General features: G+C 47.5%; 1 protein-coding gene across 1 annotated transcript; it reads left to right on the forward strand.

The window, feature by feature from the left end:
- Positions 1–1934: 1934 nt before the first annotated feature.
- Positions 1935–20405, forward strand: SERPINH1 (serpin family H member 1; the record flags this gene model as incomplete). The annotated part of the gene is given in 8 exon segments (XM_083609939.1): positions 1935–2090; positions 2092–2136; positions 2138–2268; positions 13321–13973; positions 15505–15603; positions 16711–16943; positions 18686–19419; positions 19681–20405. Coding segments are annotated over 7 exon segments (1620 nt in total). The 3' UTR covers positions 18989–19419; positions 19681–20405.
- Between the last annotated feature and the right edge of the window lie 3289 nt (positions 20406–23694).

The following is a 23694-nucleotide window of genomic DNA, read 5'->3' on the forward strand; positions in this document are numbered from 1 at the left end:
AACCTGCACACCCGGAAGAAGCCAAACCAGGGATACAAAACTCATGCGCCAGGCAGGAACTTTTCTCCATGAGGTTCTCTCCCCTGTAGAAAAGGAAAACCCCGACAAATCCCAGTGTTGCTATTGTTGTTTTGCTGCATGAACAGCTTGGGGTGGGTTGTGGGGTTTTGTTTTGTTTTTTAATCAGGATCACGGTCCTCTTCCTCTGCATTACCTTACTATCCTGTCTACCTTCTGGAGTTCTGTCGTTCTGCTTCCAGATGACTGCGTTTTTGTGCGCTCCATGTGCCGCCTCCGATGTAATAAACGGTTATTATGGGGAACAGATGAAACAAGCTATTTCGCTCGCAGCTGGACACAAAAGATGGGCAATGGGGGGGCAGGCGACATTCCTGTCTCTGTCATCTGCCGTAATGCCCATTAGCAAAGGCTGGTTGGAGACTAGATGAGGGAGATATATGGAGATTTTGCTCTCAGTTCATCTGAGGGCAGATTCATTTAATTCATTGGTTTCAAGTATCCATGCACCGGTTCCCATCCAGAAAGAAGAACGAATGCAATGCAGTTTACAAAAGAAATCAAACCCTATGAAACAATAGTTTATAACGCAGGTCCCTTCCCAGACTGTCAGTGTCTTCGGCAAATTCAGGCTGCCACAATTACAGTGGTACCTTGGGCTACATACACTTCAGGTTACATACGCTTCAGGTTACAGACTCCGCTAACCCGGAAATAGTACCTCGGGTTAAGAACTTTGCTTCAGGATGAGAATAGAAATCGTGCAGCAGCAGCAGCAGCAGCAGGCCCCATTAGCTAAAGTGGTATCTCAGGTTAAGAACAGTTTCAGGTTAGGAACGGACCTCCGGAACGAATTAAGTACATAACCAGAGGTACCACTGTATAGGTGATTGGGAGGTCCTGCACAACAAACCCATGCCCCAAAACAATAGTTTTGCAGTAAAGAAAGTGACAGAAATTCACAATTTTCCAAGCACAATTCAAAGGGCTGGTGCTGAACTTTAAAGCCCTAAACAGTCTCGGCCTAGTAGACCAGAAGGAGTGTCTCCACCCCCATAGTTGAGCCTGGACACTGAGGTCCAGTGCTGAGGACCTTCTGGCGGTTCCCTCCCTGCGAGAAGCGAGGTTACAGGGAACCAGGCAGAGGGCCTTCGCGGTGGTGGCGCCCGCCCTGTGGAACGCCCTCCCATCAGATGTCAAAGAGATGAGTACAGTGGTACCTCGGGTTAAGAACTTAATTCGTTCTGGAGGTCCGTTCTTAACCTGAAACTGTTCTTAACCTGAAGCACCACTATAGCTAATGGGGCCTCCTGCTGCCGCCACGCCGCCACTGCACAATTTCTGTTCTTATCCTGAAGCAAAGTTCTTAACCTGAAGCATTATTTCTGGGTTAGTGGAGTCTGTAACCTGAAGGGTATGTAACCTGATGTATATGTAACCCGAGGTACCACTGTAACCTTGTAAGCTTTAGAAGACATCTGAAGGCAGCCCTGTATCGGGAAGTTTTTAATGGTTGATGTTGTATTGTGTTTTTAATTTTGATGTTGTATTGTGTAATTTTAATTTTTAATTTTTGGGGGAGCCTCCCAGAGTGGCTGAGGCAACCCAGTCAGGTGGGTGCAATTCCTTCCTTCCTTCCTTCCTTCCTTCCTTCCTTCCTTCCTTCCTTCCTTCTTCTTCTTCCTCTTCCACGTTGGGCAAAAAGATTCCTGCATTTCAGGAAGTTAGACTTGGTGACCCAACTCTACAATCCCATGTTTCTATAACTATAAAGACAGTTTAAAGCAGCGCCAGCACATGCATAAAATCCATTTTTTTCTCCTGCCTTGCCTTTCCACTTAGGACCGGGGTTGAGGTGGTGGGTGGAAGGGAGAACAGCTCACCTTTGCAGCGTTTCAAAAAACCCTTCGCTTCTCATGCCGAACTGCAGCGAGAGCTTGAAGGACGTGGGAGGGAAAAGGAGACAGAGCGCCGTCTGTGCGCCTGGAAACGGGACTCTCTATAGGACCCTGCAGGCCCGGGAGGGAGCAGTAGGAGGTGGGGAGAGAGGAGCGCTGCTCGGGACGGGGGCCCCCATCCTTTGCTGCAAAGACGCAGCTGGAGAGCGCTTTTTCCTCCCCCCACCCCCTTAACAACTTTCCAGAAGTTTCTCTCGCGGGGTTATATAGCCCCCTCCTCCGGGCCGCCGCGTCGCAGAAAGCGCAAAGAGAAGCCCGGCTATACTTTCGCCGCCCGAGCGCCATCTCCGAGGTGAGCGGGGGGCCCCTTTTGGAGACTTTTTGCGCAACTCTCGGGGAACCCGGCGCGGCTTGCGCGCGCGGCGCCGCTGACGGCTCCGAGCGCCCGCTTACTCGGGAGTAAGCCCCTTGACCTTCAGCGGGACTTCTTCCCAAGGAAGCGCGAAGCTTTCTTAAGGCCGGTTTGGGGAGCTTTCCTTTTTGGAAAGCCTGCCTTGCTTGGGAAAGCGACTCTCCCTTTCCGGACGGCGAGGCGTCCGTTCCCTGCGTGTGGTTCTCCTGAGCAAGCCCCGCTGGGAGAAGCCGTGCCGTCGTGGTCCCGAGGCTTTGGCAGGAGAACGGCCCGCGCCAGGGTGGCCTCCTTAACCCCCGCTTGCCCCAGGCGTGAATTCGGATTAAGGCTCAGGGTGGCGCTGATCTTGGATTTGAACTTCGCTGGGGCGTAGGGGGGACAGTTTCCTTTCCTTTTCGCAAAGCTGGATTCCTTTTGTAGCTGATTCATTTGACTCTGCCGGCTTTTTGGGGGTGCGCTCAAAAGAAACCCCCTCCGTCGCCACCAGGCGGGACCTTTGAGACGTGGCGGTGAGCCGTCAAGCTCTCCTTATTTGGGGAAGGTGGGTTTTTCATGCAACGCCTCCGGGCTCCCCATCCAGGATCACAGAATTGTAGAGTTGGAGGGAACCCTGGGGATCATCTAGTCCAACCCCCTGAAAATACGAATATGCAGCTGTCCCAATCAGGGACCGAACCTGCAACCTTGGCACTATCAGCAGCACCAGGCTCTATCCAACTTGAGTTATCCAGGCTGTACAATGAAATGCTTTAGGTGGGGGCTCCTGGCAGTGATGTAGCCAGAGGCCAAGGTTGATCTAGTCCAGCGGTTCTCAACCTGTGGGTCTCCAGATGTTGTTGGACTACAACGCAAGTGGGGCGCATCTTGCGCTCTAGGATGCGCCTCGCCGTGCGCTCTGCAGGGCGCGCGTAATGCCCGTGCGCCTGCTCGCTTTAGGACCCGGCTTTGGAGAGCGGATGCCGAGAGGGACCCCCGGGATCTCCTGGAGAGCAGGCGGAGCAGGGAGGATCGCGAGATCGCCCTTTTCCTTGTGGGGAGCAGCAGCAGCCGCCGCCTCCGCCCCGTCTCTCTCTCCCTCCTCCAAGCGCTATTCCTGGGCCTCGCGAGCTAGTTGGCTGCAACTTTTGCCGGCAGGATTCAGCCTGCTCCGGTTTCCTCGCGGCTGCTGCTGACTGCATGGAAAGATTGCTGGAGGAAATGTACCCCCGCCCCTCCCGCGGGGGAAAAACAGTAGCAAGGGCGGGGGAAAGATGCTCCCGATTATACAAGCCTGGCCCCATAGAAGGGATGTTTGTTTTTTTTGGTGGTAGCGATGTGGTACTATACTTTGCGTTCAGTGCCTAGATTGGGGGAGGGCGTTCCAGGTTAAATGTTGAGTTATTCCCCACCCCCACCCTGATGCCCAAAGGTCTCAAATGTGGGGTGGAGTGGCAGGCACCCACTAAATATTTGGGGATGGCAGAAGCAGTGGAAAGAGGCAGAAGGGGGCACAATTTCGCCAGTGCTAAACACATCCCATGAGAGAAGTTTAAGTGCCTTAAAAGGTAGGAATGGACCTGCTTTTGGATCAGATTCAAAAGTCCTTTGGAGTCCAATATCTTGCTTCCTGCAGAAATCAACCAAATGCATCCAGAAAACAGGACAAGGAGGCAGCAGCTCCTTTCACTTAATGTGCCCTTAATATTTTAAAACCTGTTGTCGTCAGTGCCTTGCGTGGGAACAAAACCGCTAAAAGCTGCAAACCCCACTAACTTGGGGGGGCATTAAGTCCCCCCAAAAGAGAGCAGAATTAGCATCTTGGTCAGTGTGAAGGGTTTGTGGTTTGGAATCTCCAAAAATAATTCCATGCGGTTCATCCCTTGTCTCTATGGATGAATAAATACAAAAGGTAGGTGTTCCAGAATCATAGCGGACAGACTTATTTCTGATCCAAGGTGGTGTAGTGTGCCTAGGATATGAAACGAGAAGTGTAAACCCATCCTCCCTTTTTGCCGTGGGAACCCAGAGTTCCCCCTGATAAGCCAAGCTTAGAAAGCCCAGTTCAAAAAGGCGCATTGTGCTCTCATGCACAACTAACAAAATGTTACCTCTTTGCTAAAATGCAGCCGCTGTGACATAACTGTTTCTTTGTCTGCAAACCCAGAATCTGTTTTTTAACTTTTGAGGGTTGGATCTTTTGGTAACCCAAGAAATACTGTCACGTTTCGCGTGCAAACTCTGAAATCCAACGCAGAATGCAAAAATGGTTATCTTTAAAAATAAGTGTCTGGCCCTCGTGGGAAAGTCTCAACAGCGTAGCAAGGACATTGGGGACAATGGCTTATATTTTGATGGATGTGTTTTGTATCAGCATCTTTCTCCCCTCCCCACCCCCGGTCACTCCGTTTAAAATGGTTTAGCAAAATAAACCAAATTCCAAGAAAGCCCAATTTTTGCGATGCATCCGAATAAACAGTGGGCGATATTTGTCTGAGATGCTTTTTTGACGAGGGGTAATTTGTGCAGACTGCGCCCGGCTTTGGTTTAGATGGGCATACCATTGCTAACTCTCTCAATGTCTGGTCTTGCCTCGGCTTGCTTACGTGGCGTGTGGGGGCAGCCAGGGACATAGGAGGGGCTTCATTATGTGTAGCGCTGAGGGAACACTGCAAAGGATGTAGTGTTGATTTTATGCGCTGCCAGAGGTCGATTTGTGCATTTTCCAGCTTGCCCATTCGCTTGGGGAAAGTTTTAGCACACTTCTGGAACATGTTACAGATTTCTTTCATTTCCGCCACACCTTTTTAAATGCTCCAAGGAACCTTTTTATGACTGAGTGGAGATTTGAACCCTGGTCTCCCAGGTAACGGCTGCACTAGTCCAGTAGAGGAAAAGCACCAGCATTTTAAGATTCAAGTGTGTAGCAAACACTACAGGCTCTATCCATATTTTGCATTCCACAGCTGGTAGCTAACCGGTTTCCTAAAATGCTTATAATGGCATATTTAACATTCCAAAGCTGGTAGCTAACTAATTTCCTAAAGGGTGGATTGAAAAAAGTTGAAATCCCAGGTCTGCCAACCCCAAATCTCACAAATTGCTCTCGAAGCACCATCAGTTTGGTTGAGAAAAGGAGGAGGGTTGCTCATTTAGGGCACCCAAATTCTTTTTCCCCGCATATCTATGGTCCCAGGGAGTTCCACAGCTGCTCGCCCCGCCCACCTGGCCCTGAGGCCCCGCCCTCTTTCTTGGAAGCCCTATTCATATTATGCCATGTGGAAGTGGGAGGGGCTATGCAAAACAGCAAGAAGGAGGACCGCCCAGGCATTGGCTTGCAGGCAGGAATTCCAGAGGGGCAGCCACGTTGCTCTGTGATTGGTCCCCTTCTGAGTTGTTTCCTGCAATTAAAGGAACCGCTCCAAACCTCCTAGCTAGCAGTGCCCTCTGATTCCTTCCTCCTTCCTGGCCCGCCGACATGTAAACTGTAATTTCTAAAGCATCCTGTTGATCTGTTCTGTGCAAATGTTCTCGGATCCTTGAGGGAACTGCCTGATTTGTCTTGTTTTTTTTCAGAATGAAAAAGCCAAACGTTGACCACACTAAGAGAAAGTTCCAAGGTATCTTTAGAAGAACAACAAAAACTAAACAAAAACCCTCCACACTTGTCACACCACACATCCAAAATGAAATAACGCCTAAAAGCTAGCCTTGTAGCTTTTAAGGAACCTGGGTTAGAGTGATAAGTTTGAAGACTAAAGACTTCTGTCTTGCCCTGAGACAGGGTAACCTGGTCCAGGAAAAGCATCCGAAATAGCTAGCTTGGCCCAGCTGTTCATATAGCGTTACCATATTTCAAAAAGTAAAAGCCAGAATACCCTGAAAGTTGTAAAGCGCTTTTTTTTTTTGAAACCACCCAAATTGTTTTTCCAATGAAAAAAACGCCCCAAAAAATTGCCTTTTCGATTGAAAGAGCGCTGCCTTTTGCAAAAAAAAAAAAAATTTCAACAACCTCCTTGATCAGGTCACTGCATTGCTCAGTTGCAACTAATGCATATTTCCCTGTTTAAGCTAAAATCACCTTCTTGAGAGTTAAAACACTTTTCTTTGCTAGGAACCTAATATAGAGCCTCGGCGACGCCTCCTTTCTGAAAACCTTGTGGGTGGTGGAGCGGCAGGTCTGAAAATAATTGGGTTGTCAGTTCACAACCCGGAGAAGGTCTTAACAGCTCTGCAGACACAGGTGAAGAACAAGCGTAGAAACTTTCCTGTATCTTCCTCCTTCTTGGCTGCAGAGCTCTTAATAATAATAATAATAATAATAATAATAATTTATTTATACCCCGCCCTCCCTGGCCAGAGCCAGGCTCAGGGCAGCTAACACCAGGAAAATTACAATAAAAACATAATGTGGGGGGGGGAGCAATTGAAAATACAGGTTAAAATACAATTTAAAATGCAGCCTCATTTTAATAGTAGCCCATAGATCAAAACCAGAAGGGGAGGGAAACTTAAGGGTCAGACTGAGTCCAAACCAAAGGCCAGGCAGAACAGCTCTGTCTTGCAGGCCCTGTGGAAATATGTCAAGTCCCGCAGGGCCCTGGTCTCTTGTGACAGAGCGTTCCACCAAGTCGGGGCCAGTACTGAAAAGGCCCTGGCCCTAGTTGAGACCAATCTAACCACTTTGCGACCTGGGACCTCCAAAGTGTTGTCATTTGTGGACCTTAAGGTCCTCCGCAGGGCATACTGGGAGATTATGTTGGAGACTGAGAGCTCTGCAGTCTGGCAAGTCCAGGCGAGCTCACTCTTAACGTTCTCAAAGACAAGCAGTTTAACCCCAGCAGTCAATTACTTTGCTTCTGTAGCAAAACTTTTTGCCCTCCAATGTTTTTGGACGACATATCCCATCTTCCTTGACCTGGCTGCTGGGAGATGGAGTCTACCAGCATCTGGAAGATGTTGCATCCCTGCTCTCAACCAGCCTTCCCCAATCTAGTCCCCTGCTCTAGATGTTTCAGATTACAACTCATCATCATCATCATATTTGGTGCAATCGTATAGAGGGCCAGAGGTTCCTCTATCCCTGTCTGTCGTGTCCAAACTGCTAACACTGTTTGCTTAACCGCTGAAGTCCAGCTTTTGCTGCAGTTTGAGAGTCTTAGCCATGCGGACAACAGAGGAGTAAATCTTTGCTGGCCGAAGCTATAGCCGTCATAGGGGATTTGTTACTGCTGAATGTGCCGCTGGAGCATAGCTGCAAAGGCACCAGTTGCTCAGACACATTGGGAAAGACAATGAAACTCTTAAGCTTGGGGTCATGGGTTTGATCCTCATCTTGGGCAATCATCATCATCATCATAAATTATTTGTACCCCGCCCATCTGGCAGGGTTTCCCCAGCCACTCTGGGCGGCTTCCACAAAGACCAAAAATACACTAATATGTCATACATTAAAAACTTCCCTGAACAGGGCTGCCTTAATAATAATCCCAGCTCTACAGTACTATGAGATCCAGAGTGACCCTCCAGGCCGGCCTTTCTCAACCTGTGGGTCCCCAGATGTTGTTGAACTACAACTCCCATCACCCCTAGCTGGCAAGGCCAGAGCTCAGGGACGATGGGAGTTGTAGTCCAACAACATCTGGGGACCCACAGGTGAGAACCGCTGCTCCAGGCTGTGCCTTTCACGAAGTGGACACTGCAGATCCTGTTCCGCCAGATCTAACCAGGGACTGGTTCTAACCAGATCAGAATATACATAGCAAGAAAGAAGACGTCTGGTTTTAAAAGCCTTTGTGTTTTTTCATCTCCATCCCTGCTCCCTCCAAACCACCGCCACCGAATGACCTTTTTTAACTATCTGCATTGCTCGGAACTATAATTTGACCACACGGTGGAAAGCTGTGCTATTTCCAGGAGTTAATTGCAGAGGGCCTTTTGCTTCTGTTTTGCCTGCGTGGCTCTTCTCCCCCCCCCCCCTCCGCTTTCTGCATGGAATGTCCCGGGGGGGAGGCGGGGAAAATGGCTTCTCCCACTTCCTTCGCTTTGGTTTATTCTGCTGCATGAAGAGTACATAGCTCAGACCCCACCCTTGGCATAGTGCCACAGAGCGCAGCTGGATGAGGTCTTGGCTACCTCTCAGATGGGATCAGGGAAGAAAAATGCAGAAATGGGAGCAGAGTGGAAGCTCAAAAAGAGTTTTGTCTGAACTGGCCCTTGCTAATCTGGTGCCTTCCAGGTGTTTTGGAACATCTGGCTGTTTTGGACTCTCCTTCCTTTTAAAGCAGGGGTTGGATGCTCATCTGTCCTGGATGCTTGACATGAGATTCCTGCATTGCAGGGGGTTGGACTAGATGACCCCTGGGTACCCTCCAGCTCTAAGATTCCATGGAGAGCACCAGATTGCTGAAAGGCGGAATAATAATAATAATTGGTAAAGGTAAAGGACCCCTGACAGTTAAGTCCAGTCGCGAACGACTCTGGGATTGCGGCGCTCATCTCGCTTTACAGGCCGAGGGAGCCGGCGTTTGTCCGCAGATGGTTTTTCCGGGTCATGTGGCCAGCAAGACTAAGCCGCTTCTGGCGCAGCGGAACACCGAAACCAGAGCAGCACACACAATAATAATAATATTAATAATATTAATAATAATAATAATTAAGTTATACCCCGCCCATCTGGCTGGGTTTCCCCAGCCACTCTGGGCGGCTTCCAACAAGGTATTAAAATACAGTGGTCTGTTAAACATTAAAAGCTTCCCTAAACAGGGCTGCCTTCAGATGTCTTCTAAAATGCCATTTACCTTCCCGCCGCAGTGGTACCTATTTATCTACTTGACCTGGCGTGCTTTCAAACTGCTAGGTTGGCAGGAGCAGGGACCGAACAACAGGAGCTTACCCTGTTGCAGGGATTCGAACCGCTGACCTTCCAATCGGCAAGCCCAAGAGGCTCAGTGATTTAGACCACGGTGCCACCCGCGTCCCTGTAATAATAATGGATAAATAATATTATTTAGGGCACTTTTTGAAATCCAAAGAGAAACATTGAATGAAGCTGAACACTGGTATATTCGTAACAGGAAGAAGAAAGTGCTTCTTCACACAGTGCAAAGTTCAGCTATAGAATTTGCTCCAGCCAGATGTCATGATGGCCATCGACTCAGAGGGCTTTAAAAGAGGGTTGGACAGAGATGGAAAGAAGATAAAGTCCTGTGCAGAGAAGAATGGCAGATCAAGTTGATGGATTATGCCGAAATGGCAAAAATACCAGAATCAAAAACAAGGCCGACCTCTCTAAGATTTCGGGCAAGAAGGATCTCTACCTCTCCAACGTCTTCCACGCTGCAGCCCTCGAGTGGGACACGGAAGGGAACCCCTTTGAAGGCGACATCTACGCCCGGGAAGAGATGAAAAACCCAAAGCTCTTCTACGCTGATCACCCGTTCGTCTTCCTGATCAAAGACCATAAGAAATCAGGAAGACCAAAATATTAATAAGGAATGGGGGGATTTATAATTTATCTTAAAAACCATTGTAAACAGTTAAAATCATTAGTAGGATTGGAATAACACGTGTAGTTTTATGGTGAATTTTGGATATAATGGAGAGGTAAAAGATTTGGATTATCCTAAAAGATGCAGGAGGAAATGATTAACAACAGGACCCACAAAAGTCAAAGAGAGAAGTCTATTTGGAATCTCATTTTTATTTTGGAATGTAAAACTGTAATTTGAAAAACTAAATAAATAAATTTAATTAAAATGAAATAGGGTCAGATAGATTCACAGAGGGTCTCAGTGGCTACTGGCCATGAAGGCTGTGCCTTGCCTTCACAGTTTGAGGCAGCAATGCTTATGAGGAAACCGCAGGAGAATTGAGGGCTTTTGTGCTCGAATCCTGCTTCCTGGCTTCCCACAGATGAGTCCCTGGCCTGATCCAGCCAGCTCTTTTTATGCTCTTTTGGCTTTGTGTTCCCGTTCGGAAACTACTTTTTAACCTCTCTTGAATCGAGAAAAAGGACAACGTCCCAGTAGTGGCAGCAGCTCTGTGCATCGATTCAACCCTCCGCCTTGGCGAAAGGACATTTTCCTCTCCAGTGGGAATATCTGGGATTAAGGCTTCTTCAACAGGCAGTTCAATTGCTGCTATTAATAATGCACCATCGAGGCACTTAGCCAATTCGGACAAATCCAAAGCATTTTAACAACCTGTTCCAGCCTTCCTTAAAGCTGGTGTCCTCATGTCGCCGGACTCCAAGTCCCATCGGCCTCACCTGGCATCCTGAGCGGTTGTAGATTATGGGATGTAGCTGGAGATTGGATTTGGGATAGATGTGGTGCTGATATTTTAGTGGGAACATTCAGTTAGCCCTGATGTGGAGTCACAAGAGAATCTCTCCTGCCTCCGGGAGAGGCTGTCCGTTGCCTTGCTGCCTGAGTCTGTGCTCTGGGATTAAAATAAATAATTGACATCATTCAGCCAGAAGTATTTCCCAGAATAACGGCTGGTGCCGTTAATTTTTTTGCATGCTGAAACGAAGCCTTTTCAGGTGCAGGGAGAATAGTGGATACATCACATTTTTTATTAAAGGGAGGAATAAGATTGATACAATTTTTTACGGTGGGGGATGACCCTTAAATACTCAAACTTTCTCGGAATCCGAAAGCTCCCTCTGGTGGGTCCTGCAAGGAAGTGCAGATAGCTGCATGTTGACATTTGGAGATTGCAACCGATTTCTGTCCTTTTCCTCCGCAGCATGCAGGACTCTGCAAACCTCCATCATATTCCTCCTATCCTCACCTTTTCTCTAACCCGATGGCCCTTGCAGGGATGGTGAACCAGTGGCCCTTTAGATATGGTTGGACTACAACTCCCATCATCCCTGGCCATTAGACATGCCTGATGCGAACTGGAGTTCAACTTGATTCCTTGGCAGGGGTGCGTCCTCGTTTTGCACCTCTTACTATTTACTGGCCAAAGGTGACTTGCAGCAACTTGCAACCAACCAAACAGAAACCCACATTGGAACAAAAAAAGCCCCCTTGAAACAGTACATTAAAAATACCCCCAGCCACTTTTCCACCACCGTTTTGAGATGGGGAGACCAGAACCACATGCAGCATTCCAGATACGGCTTTACACTGAGCCGCGCTGCTGATTCATGGACCTCTATATTGTCAGTTCAAGACTGGCAGCAGCAGCAGCAGCTCTCCAGGATTTCAGACGGGACATTCCCATCCCTAGCAGGAGATGCCGGGGATGGAACCATGGACCTTCTGCATGCAGGGCAGGTGTCCTGCTGTTTTGCCAAATGCAAGGTGGTTCTTTTTCATGAGATTCAGAAGCAATACAAACACAAGTGAGTGAGAAGATTAAAGATGCTATTCTACAAGGCAAGCACTATATACATTACCAAGCAAGCACTTCGATCTGCCACTGGGAAGCCCTTGAGAAGTGGCGAAGCGATCCGCCAGGTGGCCTTTGTTTGCACAGCCCTGCGGCCATCAGTCCATGCAGGAGCTTCTCAGAACTATGTGCCAAAACCACCTGATTTATAGATTATTGATAGCTAGCCTGTATGGCTTGTCCAACTGCCTAGATCCAGTTTATTATTATTTTTAAAAAATTAATTTTATTTGCTCAACACATCAACAAAAAGACATATTACACCATAATAAGAATATGACCAGTCACGCATTAAATAAAGAATTAATATAAATTCCATAATCCATAAACTGTAATGGTCTCTTCCTTTTAAATCCGACTTCCCATCTACTCCATAAATCTAATTACCATTCTTTGCTGCCCATACATGTTATTGCTATCGTCTCAAATCAGTTCAAAATGTATTATATCATATACCTAATAAACGATATGGCTGGTATTATTCAAATGCCGCAACGGATTTTAAGTCAGTATTATAAATTTTCAAATATATTTTAAATGCTTCCCATTTTGAAATAAATTCTTTCCTTGGTTTGTTCTTTAATTTTTTGGATAGGCTGTCTAATTCGGCATAGTCAATCATTGTTTGGGCCCTCTCTTGCCTTGAGGGAGCTTTTCCACTTTTGTGGATATAAGAACCCTCGCTGCCACTGTTGCATAGAGAAAGATGTCCTTAAATTGATTAGGAAAGTCCGCATCAATCATACCCAATCAATATGCCTCTGGTTTGAAGTTTATTCATTAGTCACTACAGGCAGGTTGTTCATTAGTCACCTTCTTCCCAATGCTTGTACATCAAAGAAAGTGAGAAGGTACCTAACGTTATCGCTTCTTCCTTCCACCAGATTACACATTAAAGGCTACTCTCAGCCATCAAAAAGCAGAACAAGGGATATTGTTGTTGTTTGGTCGTTTAGTCGTGTCCGACTCTTCGTGACCCCCTGGACCAGAGCACGCCAGGCACTCCTGTCTTCCACTGCCTCCTGCAGTTTGGTCAAACTCATGCTGGTAGCTTCGAGAACACTATCCAACCATCTCGTCCTCTGCCGTCCCCTTCTCCTTGTGCCCTCCATCTTTCCCAGCATCAGGGTCTTTTCCAGGGAGTCTTCTCTTCTCACGAGGTGGCCAAAGTTTTGGAGCCTCAGCTTCAGGATCTGTCCTTCCAGTGAGCACTCAGGGCTGATTTCCTTCAGAATGGATAGATTTGATCTTCTTGCAGTCCGTGGAACTCACAAGAGTCTCCTCCGGCACCATAATTCAAAAGCATCAATCTTTCGGCGATCAGCCTTCTTTATGGTCCAGCTCTCACTTCCATACATCACTACTGGGGAAACCATAGCTTTAACAAGAGATAGAGGGGAAGTAAACACAGGCAGGAAGAAAAGACCATGTCAGATCACTAAACTCCTTGATTGCCCCTACACCCACCTGCCACTTAGCCATATCCATTCACTACATAGGCCCTTCGAACGCTGGTGGTTTTCTTCACCCATAGAATACGTTTCCTGGTTGGAGGAGGAACAGGAAAATGGGATGGCTCAGCCTCACTGATCCTTGCCTTCTGTTTCCTTGCAGGTTTAGCTGGTTCCCAGCATCCATGGCAGCCACCATGTGGATGATCCGACTCCTTGCGCTCTGCGCCTTGGTCCTTGCCGTTCCCCCGGAGGACAAGAAGAAGAGCGAGAAGAAGGCTTCTCCTGGAGACAAGAAGCTGAGCGACAAGGCGGCCGCCCTGGCCGACCGCAGCGCCACCCTGGCCTTCAACCTCTACCACGCCATGGCCAAGGAGAAGAACATGGAGAACATCTTGGTGTCTCCGGTGGTGGTGGCATCTTCTCTCGGGCTGGTGTCCCTGGGCGGCAAGGCCACCACGGCCTCGCAGGCCAAGGCGCTGCTCAGCGCCGACAAGCTGAACGACGACTACGTCCACAGCGGCCTTTCGGAGCTCCTGAGCGAGGTCAGCAACTCCACGGCCCGCAACGTCACCTGGAAGATGGGCAGCCGCCTGTACGGCCCCAGCTCCATCAGCTTCGCCGACGACTTCGTCAAGAGCAGCAAGAAACACTACAACTACGAGCACTCCAAGATCAACTTCCGGGACAAGCGGAGCGCCCTCAAGTCCATCAACGAGTGGGCCTCCCAGACCACCGATGGCAAGCTGCCCGAGGTCACCAAGGACGTGGAGAAGACGGACGGAGCCCTCATCGTCAACGCCATGTTCTTCAAACGTAAGTAGAAGCCGGAGGGGAGGTGGTTTTGGGTTGCAAGCCCTGAGCTCTTGCTGAGCGCGTGGGGTCCAGATAGGAGTGGTGGAATTGTTCAGCCAGCAGGAAGAGCCCTACTGGATGAAACCAAGGGTTTCTGAAATGGAAAACGAGCCAGGTCCCAACCAAAGAAGAATGGCCACTTGAGTTGACAGAATATGCGCAGCTTGCAGACTTAACATGTAGAATAAGAGAACATGAACAACATGCATTTAGAGGTTGGAAAACGTTTACTGAATATATGGGAAATAATGGTGTACAGGTGAAAATTCTAGTGGCGTTAAGATAACCGAAATAATATAAATAAAATGGAAGATGTAGAGAAAGTATCAGCAACAGAGGAATATCAATCAATTGGTAAAGGGCTGTAATGAGAGATTGGAAATACAGTGGTACCTCGGGTTACATACGCTTCAGGTTACATACGCTTCAGGTTACAGACTCCGCTGCCCAGAAATAGTACCTCGGGTTAATAATAATAATAATAATAATAATAATAATAATAATAATAAATTTTATTTGTATCCCGCCCTCCCCAGCCGAAGCCGGGCTCAGGGCGGCTAACAACAATAAAACAGTACAACAGTACAACACAACACTCTAAAACCATTCATTATAAAATTAATTCAAAACAAACGACTGGCAACCATTGGGCCAGAGCTCTGCGAAGATTGCCGAAGGAGGGAGTCAGGCTGTGCCCTGGCCAAAGGCCAGGCGGAACAGCTCTGTCTTGCAGGCCCTGCGGAAAGATGTCAAGTCCCGCAGGGCCCTAGTCTCTTGTGACAGAGTGTTAAGAACTTTGCTTCAGGATGAGAACAGAAATTGTGTTCCGGTGGTGCGGCAGCAGCGGGAGGCCCCATTAGCTAAAGTGGTGCTTCAGGTTAAGAATGGTTTCAGGTTAAGAACGGATCTCCGGAACGAATTAAGTACTTAACCTGAGGTACCACTGTACTCTCAATGTGGGCTTTGGGCACATGCAAGAACGAGACGTCAACAGTGTGGTGGCATTTGGTTTCTTTTAGGGAAAGGAGTTGCATAACTGTGGGTGCCACTACAGAGAAGGCCCTGTTCTGAGTCGCCATTCAGTGAGCAACACCTATTGTTGAAAGGGCATCCATTCAGGGTGCAAGGTGGCTGGCCCGGGGAGAGGCACTCAGATAAATACCTCAATCCCAAGCTTCTGAGGGCTTTGTGTATTAATATAATCAGCCTGGATTTGGCCTGCTAATGTAAAGACGGCACAGAATAAATAGTGTTAAATAGCATTGCCTGCAAGTGCCAGTCAAAATGCCGGCAGCTGTATTTTGTGCAAGTTCCTTGCTTCTGGGTTTGGCTTCTTGAAACGCCTGAAACCGCAGCTACAAAGCAAGAACAGGCTGTGTGTTCTTTGAATTGTGGCCGGAGGGGCGCGCGCGATTGAATCAGATGTGTGAGATACAACAAACTGGTCCGTCCTGCTGTTAACCGGCCTTGCTTCATCTCTTTGCTTCCACAGCTCACTGGGACGAAAGGTTCCATCACAAGATGGTGGACAATCGTGGCTTTATGGTGACACGTTCCTACACGGTTGGCATTCCCATGATGCACCGCACCGGTAAGAGAGCCTGGAAAAAGAGCCTGGCCTCATTCTTGGCTGGAAAAGCTTCAGTTTTAGATTGCTAACACTTTCCAGGACATGGTCCTGTTCGCCTCTGCGTGGCTCCATCCTTATTTCAGACTTTGTGATGTATCACTATCTTTGGCGATCCCTCGTAGCCAAGTAAGATGGAATGTAGGGTCCCTCCAGATGGGTGTTTTGTGGGGATCTTCTGCAACATGCCATAAATGCAGTCATAGTCTTCTTCTTCTTTGGCGATCCCTAGTAGCCGAGTAAGATTGTCTTCCATAAACACGATATTAACAGTGAATCCGTAAGTGACTGTGGAGCCCCATTCTGGATTCACACGTCCTTCCACAGTGGGGACATTGGTTTCGGGGCAGGAGTTGATCACGGTGTGGATTTGCCAAGTGTGCCTTCTTCTTAGCGCATTTCTCCCTTGCGTCCTGAGTTTGAGCATCTTCAAAGCCCATGACACCTTTGGCTGTTCTCCAACTGGAGAGCTCGCAGGCCAGTGTTTCCCAGTTGTCAGTGTTTATACTACATTTTTTAAGATTTGCCTTGAGAGAGTCTTTATACCTCTTTTGTTGACCACCAGCATTAAGCTTTCCATTTTTAAGTTCAAAATAGAGTAGTTGCTTTGGAAGATGATAATCAGGCATCTGCACAACATGACCAGTCCAACGAAGTTGATGTTGAAGAATCATTGCTTCAACACTGGTGATCTTTGCTTCTTCCAGTGCACTGGCATTAGTTCACCTGTCTTCCCAGGTGATGTTTTAGGAGACACCATTGATGGAATCTTTCAAGGAGTTGGAGATGGCGTTTATAAGTGGTTTATATTGTGATGTTTAGCTGGTGAACTATCACGATGTTGAAAAACAGACATCGGCCAGCCCTAATCCTGATCCCAAGTGCTCTTTAGCTGCTTAATTTTTTTCCTTGTTCTTGGTACTGTTTTGCCTTGCCTCCATAGAAACCCAGTAAATATTAGTGCCAGAAAAGAATAGTGCAGTCTGCATCGATGTGCCGCTGCGCACTTGCCTGCTTCGCCCCTCGCCTGTCTCCCTGCAGCCACTGACTCATTCCCCTTTGTTTCCACAGGGCTGTACAACTATTTCAATGACGAGGCAGAGAACCTGCAGATGGTGGAGATGCCTCTGGCGCACAAGCTGTCCAGCATGATCTTCATCATGCCCAACCATGTGGAGCCGCTGGAGAGGCTGGAGAAGCTGCTGACCCGGGAACAGCTGAAGGTCTGGCTGGGGAAGATGAAGCAGCGAGCCGTCGCCATCTCTCTGCCCAAGGTCAGCCTGGAAGTCAGCCACGATCTGCATGTGAGTACCGCCATCGCGTTGTATCTCGCTTTTCATTTGTACGCTCTAGCGTTCCCAAAGCAAAGGAAGGATTAGACCCTGATTAATAGAATGCATTAATAGAAATAGAATAATAGAATAGAATGATTCTATATTCTATAATGAATATAATAGAATGATTAATAGAAAGGGACGCAGGTGGCGCTGTGCGTTAAACCACAGAGCCTAGGGCTTGCAGATCAGAAAGCTGGCGGTTCGAATCCCCGCAACGGGGTGAGCTCTCGTTGCTCGGTCTCTGCTCCTGCCAACCTAGCAGTTCGGAAGCACATCAAAGTGCAAGTAGATAAATAGGTACCGCTCCGGCGGGAAGGTAAACAGCGTTTCCGTGCGCTGCTCTGGTTCGCCAGAAGCGGCTTAGTCCTGCTGGCCACATGACCCGGAAGCTGTACGCCAGCACCCTCGGCCAAGAAAGCAAGATGAGCGCCGTAACTCCAGAGTCGGCCATGACTGGACCTAATGGTCAGGGGTCCCTTTACCTTTACAGAATCAAAGGAATCTCTCTCTGTATGCGACTACTGCTGTGAGGAGGGTACTTGATGCCCCCCAATGGCATATGAAAGAAGAGCAGAAGTTGAAATGGATGGGAGTACAGTGGTACCTCGGGTTACAGACGCTTCAGGTTACACACTCTGCTAACCCAGAAATAGTGCTTCAGGTTAAGAACTTTGCTTCAGGATGAGAACAGAAATCGTGCTCCGGTGGTGCGGCGGCAGCAGGAGGCCCCATTAGCTAAAGTGGTGCTTCAGGTTAAGAACAGTTTCAGGTTAAGAACGGACCTCTGAAACAAATTAAGTATGTAACCAGAGGTACCACTGTATGCCGAATTTGCAAGTTAAACTCATAAAACTGGAGGACAAGACAAGACAGCCTTCAAGGAGGATTGGAAAACGTTTATAGATTATATAACAGCCGTACCTTGGTTTTCGGTGCGGCTTTCGAGGAAGCTCCTGCAGCCAATCAGAATCTGTGCTTTGGTTTCGGAAGTCGAACAGACTTCTGGAACAGATTCCGTTTGACTTCCAAGGTACGACTCTCTCAGTAAAAGCTCATCAGTAAAAGTTACTCTGAGAATATGGTGGAGGAAAGAAGGTATCAAATAATTACAATATGCAGCAGTAATAGATGAGGAAACCATGGAAGGGTGGAAGGGAAGTCGATTACCAAGGGAATGTATATTGGAAAATGTTTGACTATTTGCATTGTTTTCAAATATATATATATTATAATTTGTATATATAATATATCTATTATAATTTGTATATATATTATAATTTGTAAACCACCACAAGGTGGTTTATAAGCTGAAGAAACGATGAATCAGACAGCAAAGATCACACATGTAATAAGAGTCTGATCCAATACAAAAAAAAGTTGCAGTAACAGCAGGTCAAATATAGTGGTACCTTGCTTTGAGAACAGCTTAGTTGATGAACAACTTGGACTAAGAACGCTGCAAACCCGGAAGTAGGTGTTTTGGTTTGTGAACTTTGCCTTGGAAGCAGAACATGTTCCGCTTCCGGTTGAGTGTGTTCCATTTGTAAACTGAGTCCCCCACTGCTATGGGAAAGCACACCTTGGTTTAAGAACGCTTTGGTTTAAGAATGGACTTCCGGAACGGATTAAGTTCATAAACTGAGGTACCACTGTAAAGCAATATTCAACAATCCATTAGAATATAATATATATGTGTCCTCGTTTTCCAGAAACACTTGGCTGAACTTGGCTTAACAGAAGCCGTCGACAAAAACAAGGCTGACCTCTCTAAGATTTCGGGCAAGAAGGATCTCTACCTCTCCAACGTCTTCCACGCTGCGGCCCTCGAGTGGGACACGGAAGGGAACCCCTTTGAAGGCGACATCTACGCCCGGGAAGAGATGAAAAACCCAAAGCTCTTCTACGCTGATCACCCGTTCGTCTTCCTGATCAAAGACAATAAGACCAACTCCATCCTTTTCATTGGCCGGCTAGTGAGGCCCAAAGGAGACAAGATGCGTGATGAATTGTAGTGTGTGAGCCCAAATATGCCGTTTGCGTTGGGTTGTGTTTTATTTTTTTTAAAATGGGGGGAATATGGTTTATCTTCTACAAACTGGTGCACCCATGCCATTAACTCACTAAAAAAATATTGGAGGTCGTAAAACAGCGGGGAGTTTGGGTCAGGGAGAAGCCAGCCCAGGAAGCCATCCCCACGAGAAACCACTTTTTGATGCTTTACACCTTATCCTCTTAAGACCTGCCCTGGCACCACAGAGGGAAACAGTTCCCAAATTCCGTTGTTCATGAGTGGCATCCATTGCCCGGTGAGAGATCCTTTTAATTTGTAGGCGTTTTTGCTGCTGTTGAATGTGAAACAGGGGTACAACCAGCTACACACAATATTTGATCACTAATAGGTGAAATTCTGAGTTCGTACCCGTTACTTATAAGACCAAGTACCGTATTTTTTGCTCTATAAGACTCACTTTTCCCCTCCTAAAAAGTAAGGGGAAATGTGTGTGCGTCTTATGGAGCGAATGCAGGCTGCGCAGCTATCCCAGAAGCCAGAACAGCAAGAGGGATTGCTGCTTTCACTGCGCAGCGATCCCTCTTGCTGTTCTGGCTTCTGAGATTCAGAATATTTTTTTTTCTTGTTTTCCTCCTCCAAAAACTAGGTGCGTCTTGTGGTCTGGTGCATCTTATAGAGCGAAAAATACGGTAGTCATTGGGGTAGTGAATTAAAAGGATTTCTCATTAGTGCATCCTTTTGTCAGCTGAAAAGCCCACTTTGTTTTTAGATGGCACATTTTCTGAAGTGGAAAAAGGATTCCGGTTCTTTGTGATGGGTTACCTAAAAAACCACTCTGGTCCCCAGTTGTGTTTCCAGACAACCACGTCCCTCCCAACTCCTGTAATGTCCCCTTAGTAACTAACTGGTGCTTTTCCTCCTAAGAGGCTACATCCATCATTGAAGGAATGAGTAGCTGAAGCTTGCATTGGCGATGGGTGCCTTATCTTTTTACCTTAACCTTGCCATTAACCTTCCCATTTCTTTTTCTCCCTTTGTGCTGAGGCTCCCCACTGTTAACATTCCCTTTTACCGGAGTTAACGTTGGCAACTCTTGGCCCTTCTTAACAGCATTCGCGTAGTAAGGCAAGGAAGCATATGGGGTGCCAAAAAAGATAGAATGCCAAGAATAAGCCCAGAGGAGGGTGGGCGCAGGGCAATGGACACAAAACATGGGCCTTACAGTGAACAATTCACACACTGAATCCTGGTGCTATTATACACTTTGGGAAGAGGGTCTGGGTGGGGAAGAGAACAGGGCAAAGCGCAATTGTGAGATGATTGTGTTATGTGAATGGAAGTATCAGATGCCTTTATTTTATATGGTCGCACAAAACCTTTGTCGTACAATTTTTTTGCAATAAAATATTTTTCGGTGACTCGTCCTAAAGCCCTTGGATTTGGCAGGAGGGTGGCTCTTGCCCTATGCATAAGCCATCAAACTCTCGAGGCTTGCAGGTCCTACAAGATTTCTAACACAGGCCACAGCATGCCTGTGGCGATCACACAGGATCCCCGGACGTTTGACGGTCTATTGATCCCTGTGCCACCACTGTGATCGCTTCCCCGTTGCCACCAACCCATTTCTCTTGGCTACACACAGAGTCCAGACAGTTGTTAACATTAAATCAAATAAGCAAGTTTATTTTATAAGCCTTAACAAGTTTATGGTTTCAGATAATTTTTCTTGTCAGTTTCTTAATCTTAGTTTCTATACCGGCTTATGCCTTTCCTAATAACTGCTAACTGATTAACCCAACAGTCTATCAGTTTCTTTCTCTCACAACACAACTCAACCAACCAACCCACAGACTTATCCTCCCTCTTCCTTCTCCAACTCCCAACTCTCAACAACTTCCAAACAACACCAACCCTAACACTTAACTCCTCTCCTTGGGTTCCCACTGGCCAATCACTTCACACTCATTTAACCCTTTCCTTATGACCCACCTAGGAGGGCAAACGCCACAACACCCTTGCCCATATTTCTTACAGATCTATGAATACTGTGTGTTGATGCAGTTTCTTCTTCGGATCCCTCGTAGCCAAGTAAGATTGTCTCCCATAAACACTGTTTTAACAATGAGTCCCTGAGTGACTGTGGAGGCCAATTCTGGATCCACACACCCTTCCACAGCGGGGACATAGGTTTCCAGGCGGGAGTTGATCACGGTGTGGATTTGCCAAGCGTGCCTTCCTCTTATCACGTTTCTCCCTTGCGTCCCGAGTTCGAGTGTCTTCAAAGCCCATGACAACAGGGGGATGGACATAGGAAGATGCTTTCTACTTGGGCCAGTGGTCCAGCTAGCTCAGTACTGCCCACACGGGTTGGCAGCAGCTCCCCAGCATTCTCCCCTGGCCTTACCTGAAGCCATCTATGTGCAAAGTGAATGCTTTGTCCCTCCATAAACTGACGCACCAAACACCCATCGTTCTTCACCATGTGTCATGGTGGCTGGGGCTGATGAGTTTTGAGTCCAGCGTCAAGATAGCAGGCCCCTTAACCATGTTTTGTAGGACCTGCCATGGGTAGCCGCCGCCACCACCTAATTCCTCATCACCCACCACTCCCAAGATGACCCACTACAGTTGTACCTTTGGTTCTTGAACACCTTGGTACACATACGTTTTGGCTAAGTGTTCCGGTTTACAAACATTCTTTGGAAGCCGAAAGTCCGACGCAGCTTTAGATTTGAGTGCAGGAAGGTCCAGCAGCCAATCAAAAGCTGCACCTTGGTTTTCGAATGGACTCCCAGAACAGATTAAGTTTGACAACCAAGGTACCACCGTATGCTTCTTGGGAGACACCATTGGCAACTGGGAACTAAACTAGGCAATCATTTGCTCCTAGCCAGCCAGGCTGTTCTGTTCCTGATTCTAGTTGACATTTTTAATTGCAGTTTCCCTTAGAAGAAGTTTAGTCCCACACTTTTTAAAACATCTCAGGCCTGAAGCTTGGATCTCAGCTCTCACATGCATTATTCACACTAACTCTTACTTTACAGCACAGGTGAACAACCTTAAGAACCTAAGGACACTTAGGGTCATTGTCCACGCAAGGAATCCTTTGGCTCAATGCGAGGTTCAAACCCACAACCCTGGGATTATGAGTCTCATGCTCTACCAACTGAGCTACAAATGTGTTCCAGCATCCTGTCCTCTCAGTGGCCAACCAGGTGCCCATTATGGGAAACTCGGGATTCGAGAGCAAGAGCAAAACTGGTTTCTAGCTAGTGGTGTTCAGAAGCATTGATGCTTCCTGGAATTTTCATCCAGACACAGGGGTCAGCAAACTTTTTCAGCAGGGGGCCAGTCCACTGTCCCTCAGACCTTGTGGTGGGCCTGACTATATTGGGGGGGGGGGGATGAACGAATTCCTATGCCCCACAAATAACCCAGATGCATTTTAAATAAAAGGACATTCTACTCATGTAAAAACACAGATTCCTGGACCGTCCGCAGGCTGGATTTAGAAGGCGATTGGGCCAGATCCAGCCCCCAGGCTTTAGTTTGCCTACCCATGATCCAGAGGGACACCTGACCTCAAGGGAAACTGTGGGCCGCATGCCAGTTTGAGTGAAGCAGCAGGTCTTGCTTTCACAGAAAAACAAAAAAGCATTTCTGTATACAGCAACACACACACACACACACACACACACACACACACACACACACACACAAACACAGGACCCAATCCAGCCAAAGGTCTTGCCACAATTCAAGGACACATTTTAGCAAAGTGGGGAAAAAAGCACACAAGGAGCTGGTATTGAGGCTTTTCTGGTTTTTTTGACAGGAGGCAAGAACCTTATACACTATGAATTTTTCTTAAACCCCGTTGGCGGCAATCTTACTTTCCGTGGGACTGAATTGCATACGATACATGGTTCATGCGCTGAATGCTACCCCACCTGTGCACAAAGCACTGGGCTACTGCCCTATCGAGGGAAGGCACGCAAGGCAGCAGCCCTGATCGAGGGAAGACTTGGGACAGGCTGGGCAGCAGCTTTTGAGACTTCCAGGCACAGTTCCAGCTTTTTTTCTGAAAGTATTTGTTGTACTGGGGTCCTAGATACTGCAGCACACACAAAAGCTATCTGCATAGTGTACTTGGCTTCAATCTCAACTCACCTGCTAGCCTTAAGCGAGTCAAGGGGTTCTCAGCCAGTCTCAGGATCTGCCTAGCGATGGCAACCCCTGCCTGGGTGGGGTGTGAAAATAGCACACACCTCTCCTCCTCCTCTGCCCATGCAAATCCTTCCATAGCAAAATAGTACTATCCCCCCACAATAAGGGAGGTGTCAGGAGGCTTGGGGGATCCTCGAAATTTACAGAAATACAAAAAGGAATAAATTAGAAGCGGAAAACACCCCAATGAGAACAGAGCACGCTCAGTGGTCACACAATGCAGACTGAAAATCAGAAAATTTGGCAGGATGTTCAGCCAGACCTGCATGAACTAAGGCATGACTGGCTAGTTGGCACCTTGAACAAGCGCATTCCACACAAAGACACTTTGCTGCAAGAGAATGAGTGTCAAGTCAAAATGGCAGCAGTTGTTTCGCTGAGGAGTCAGACTAATTCAAGTTTCCCACCCCTTCTCTGCTGCTATCGGTTTTACAGGGATCGCCGCAAAAGGATTAAGAAATTGCTTTGATTCATACATTG

Source organism: Podarcis filfolensis, assembly GCF_964270895.1.
Source record: "Podarcis filfolensis genome assembly, chromosome: 4".
Classification (NCBI taxonomy): domain Eukaryota; kingdom Metazoa; phylum Chordata; class Lepidosauria; order Squamata; family Lacertidae; genus Podarcis; species Podarcis filfolensis.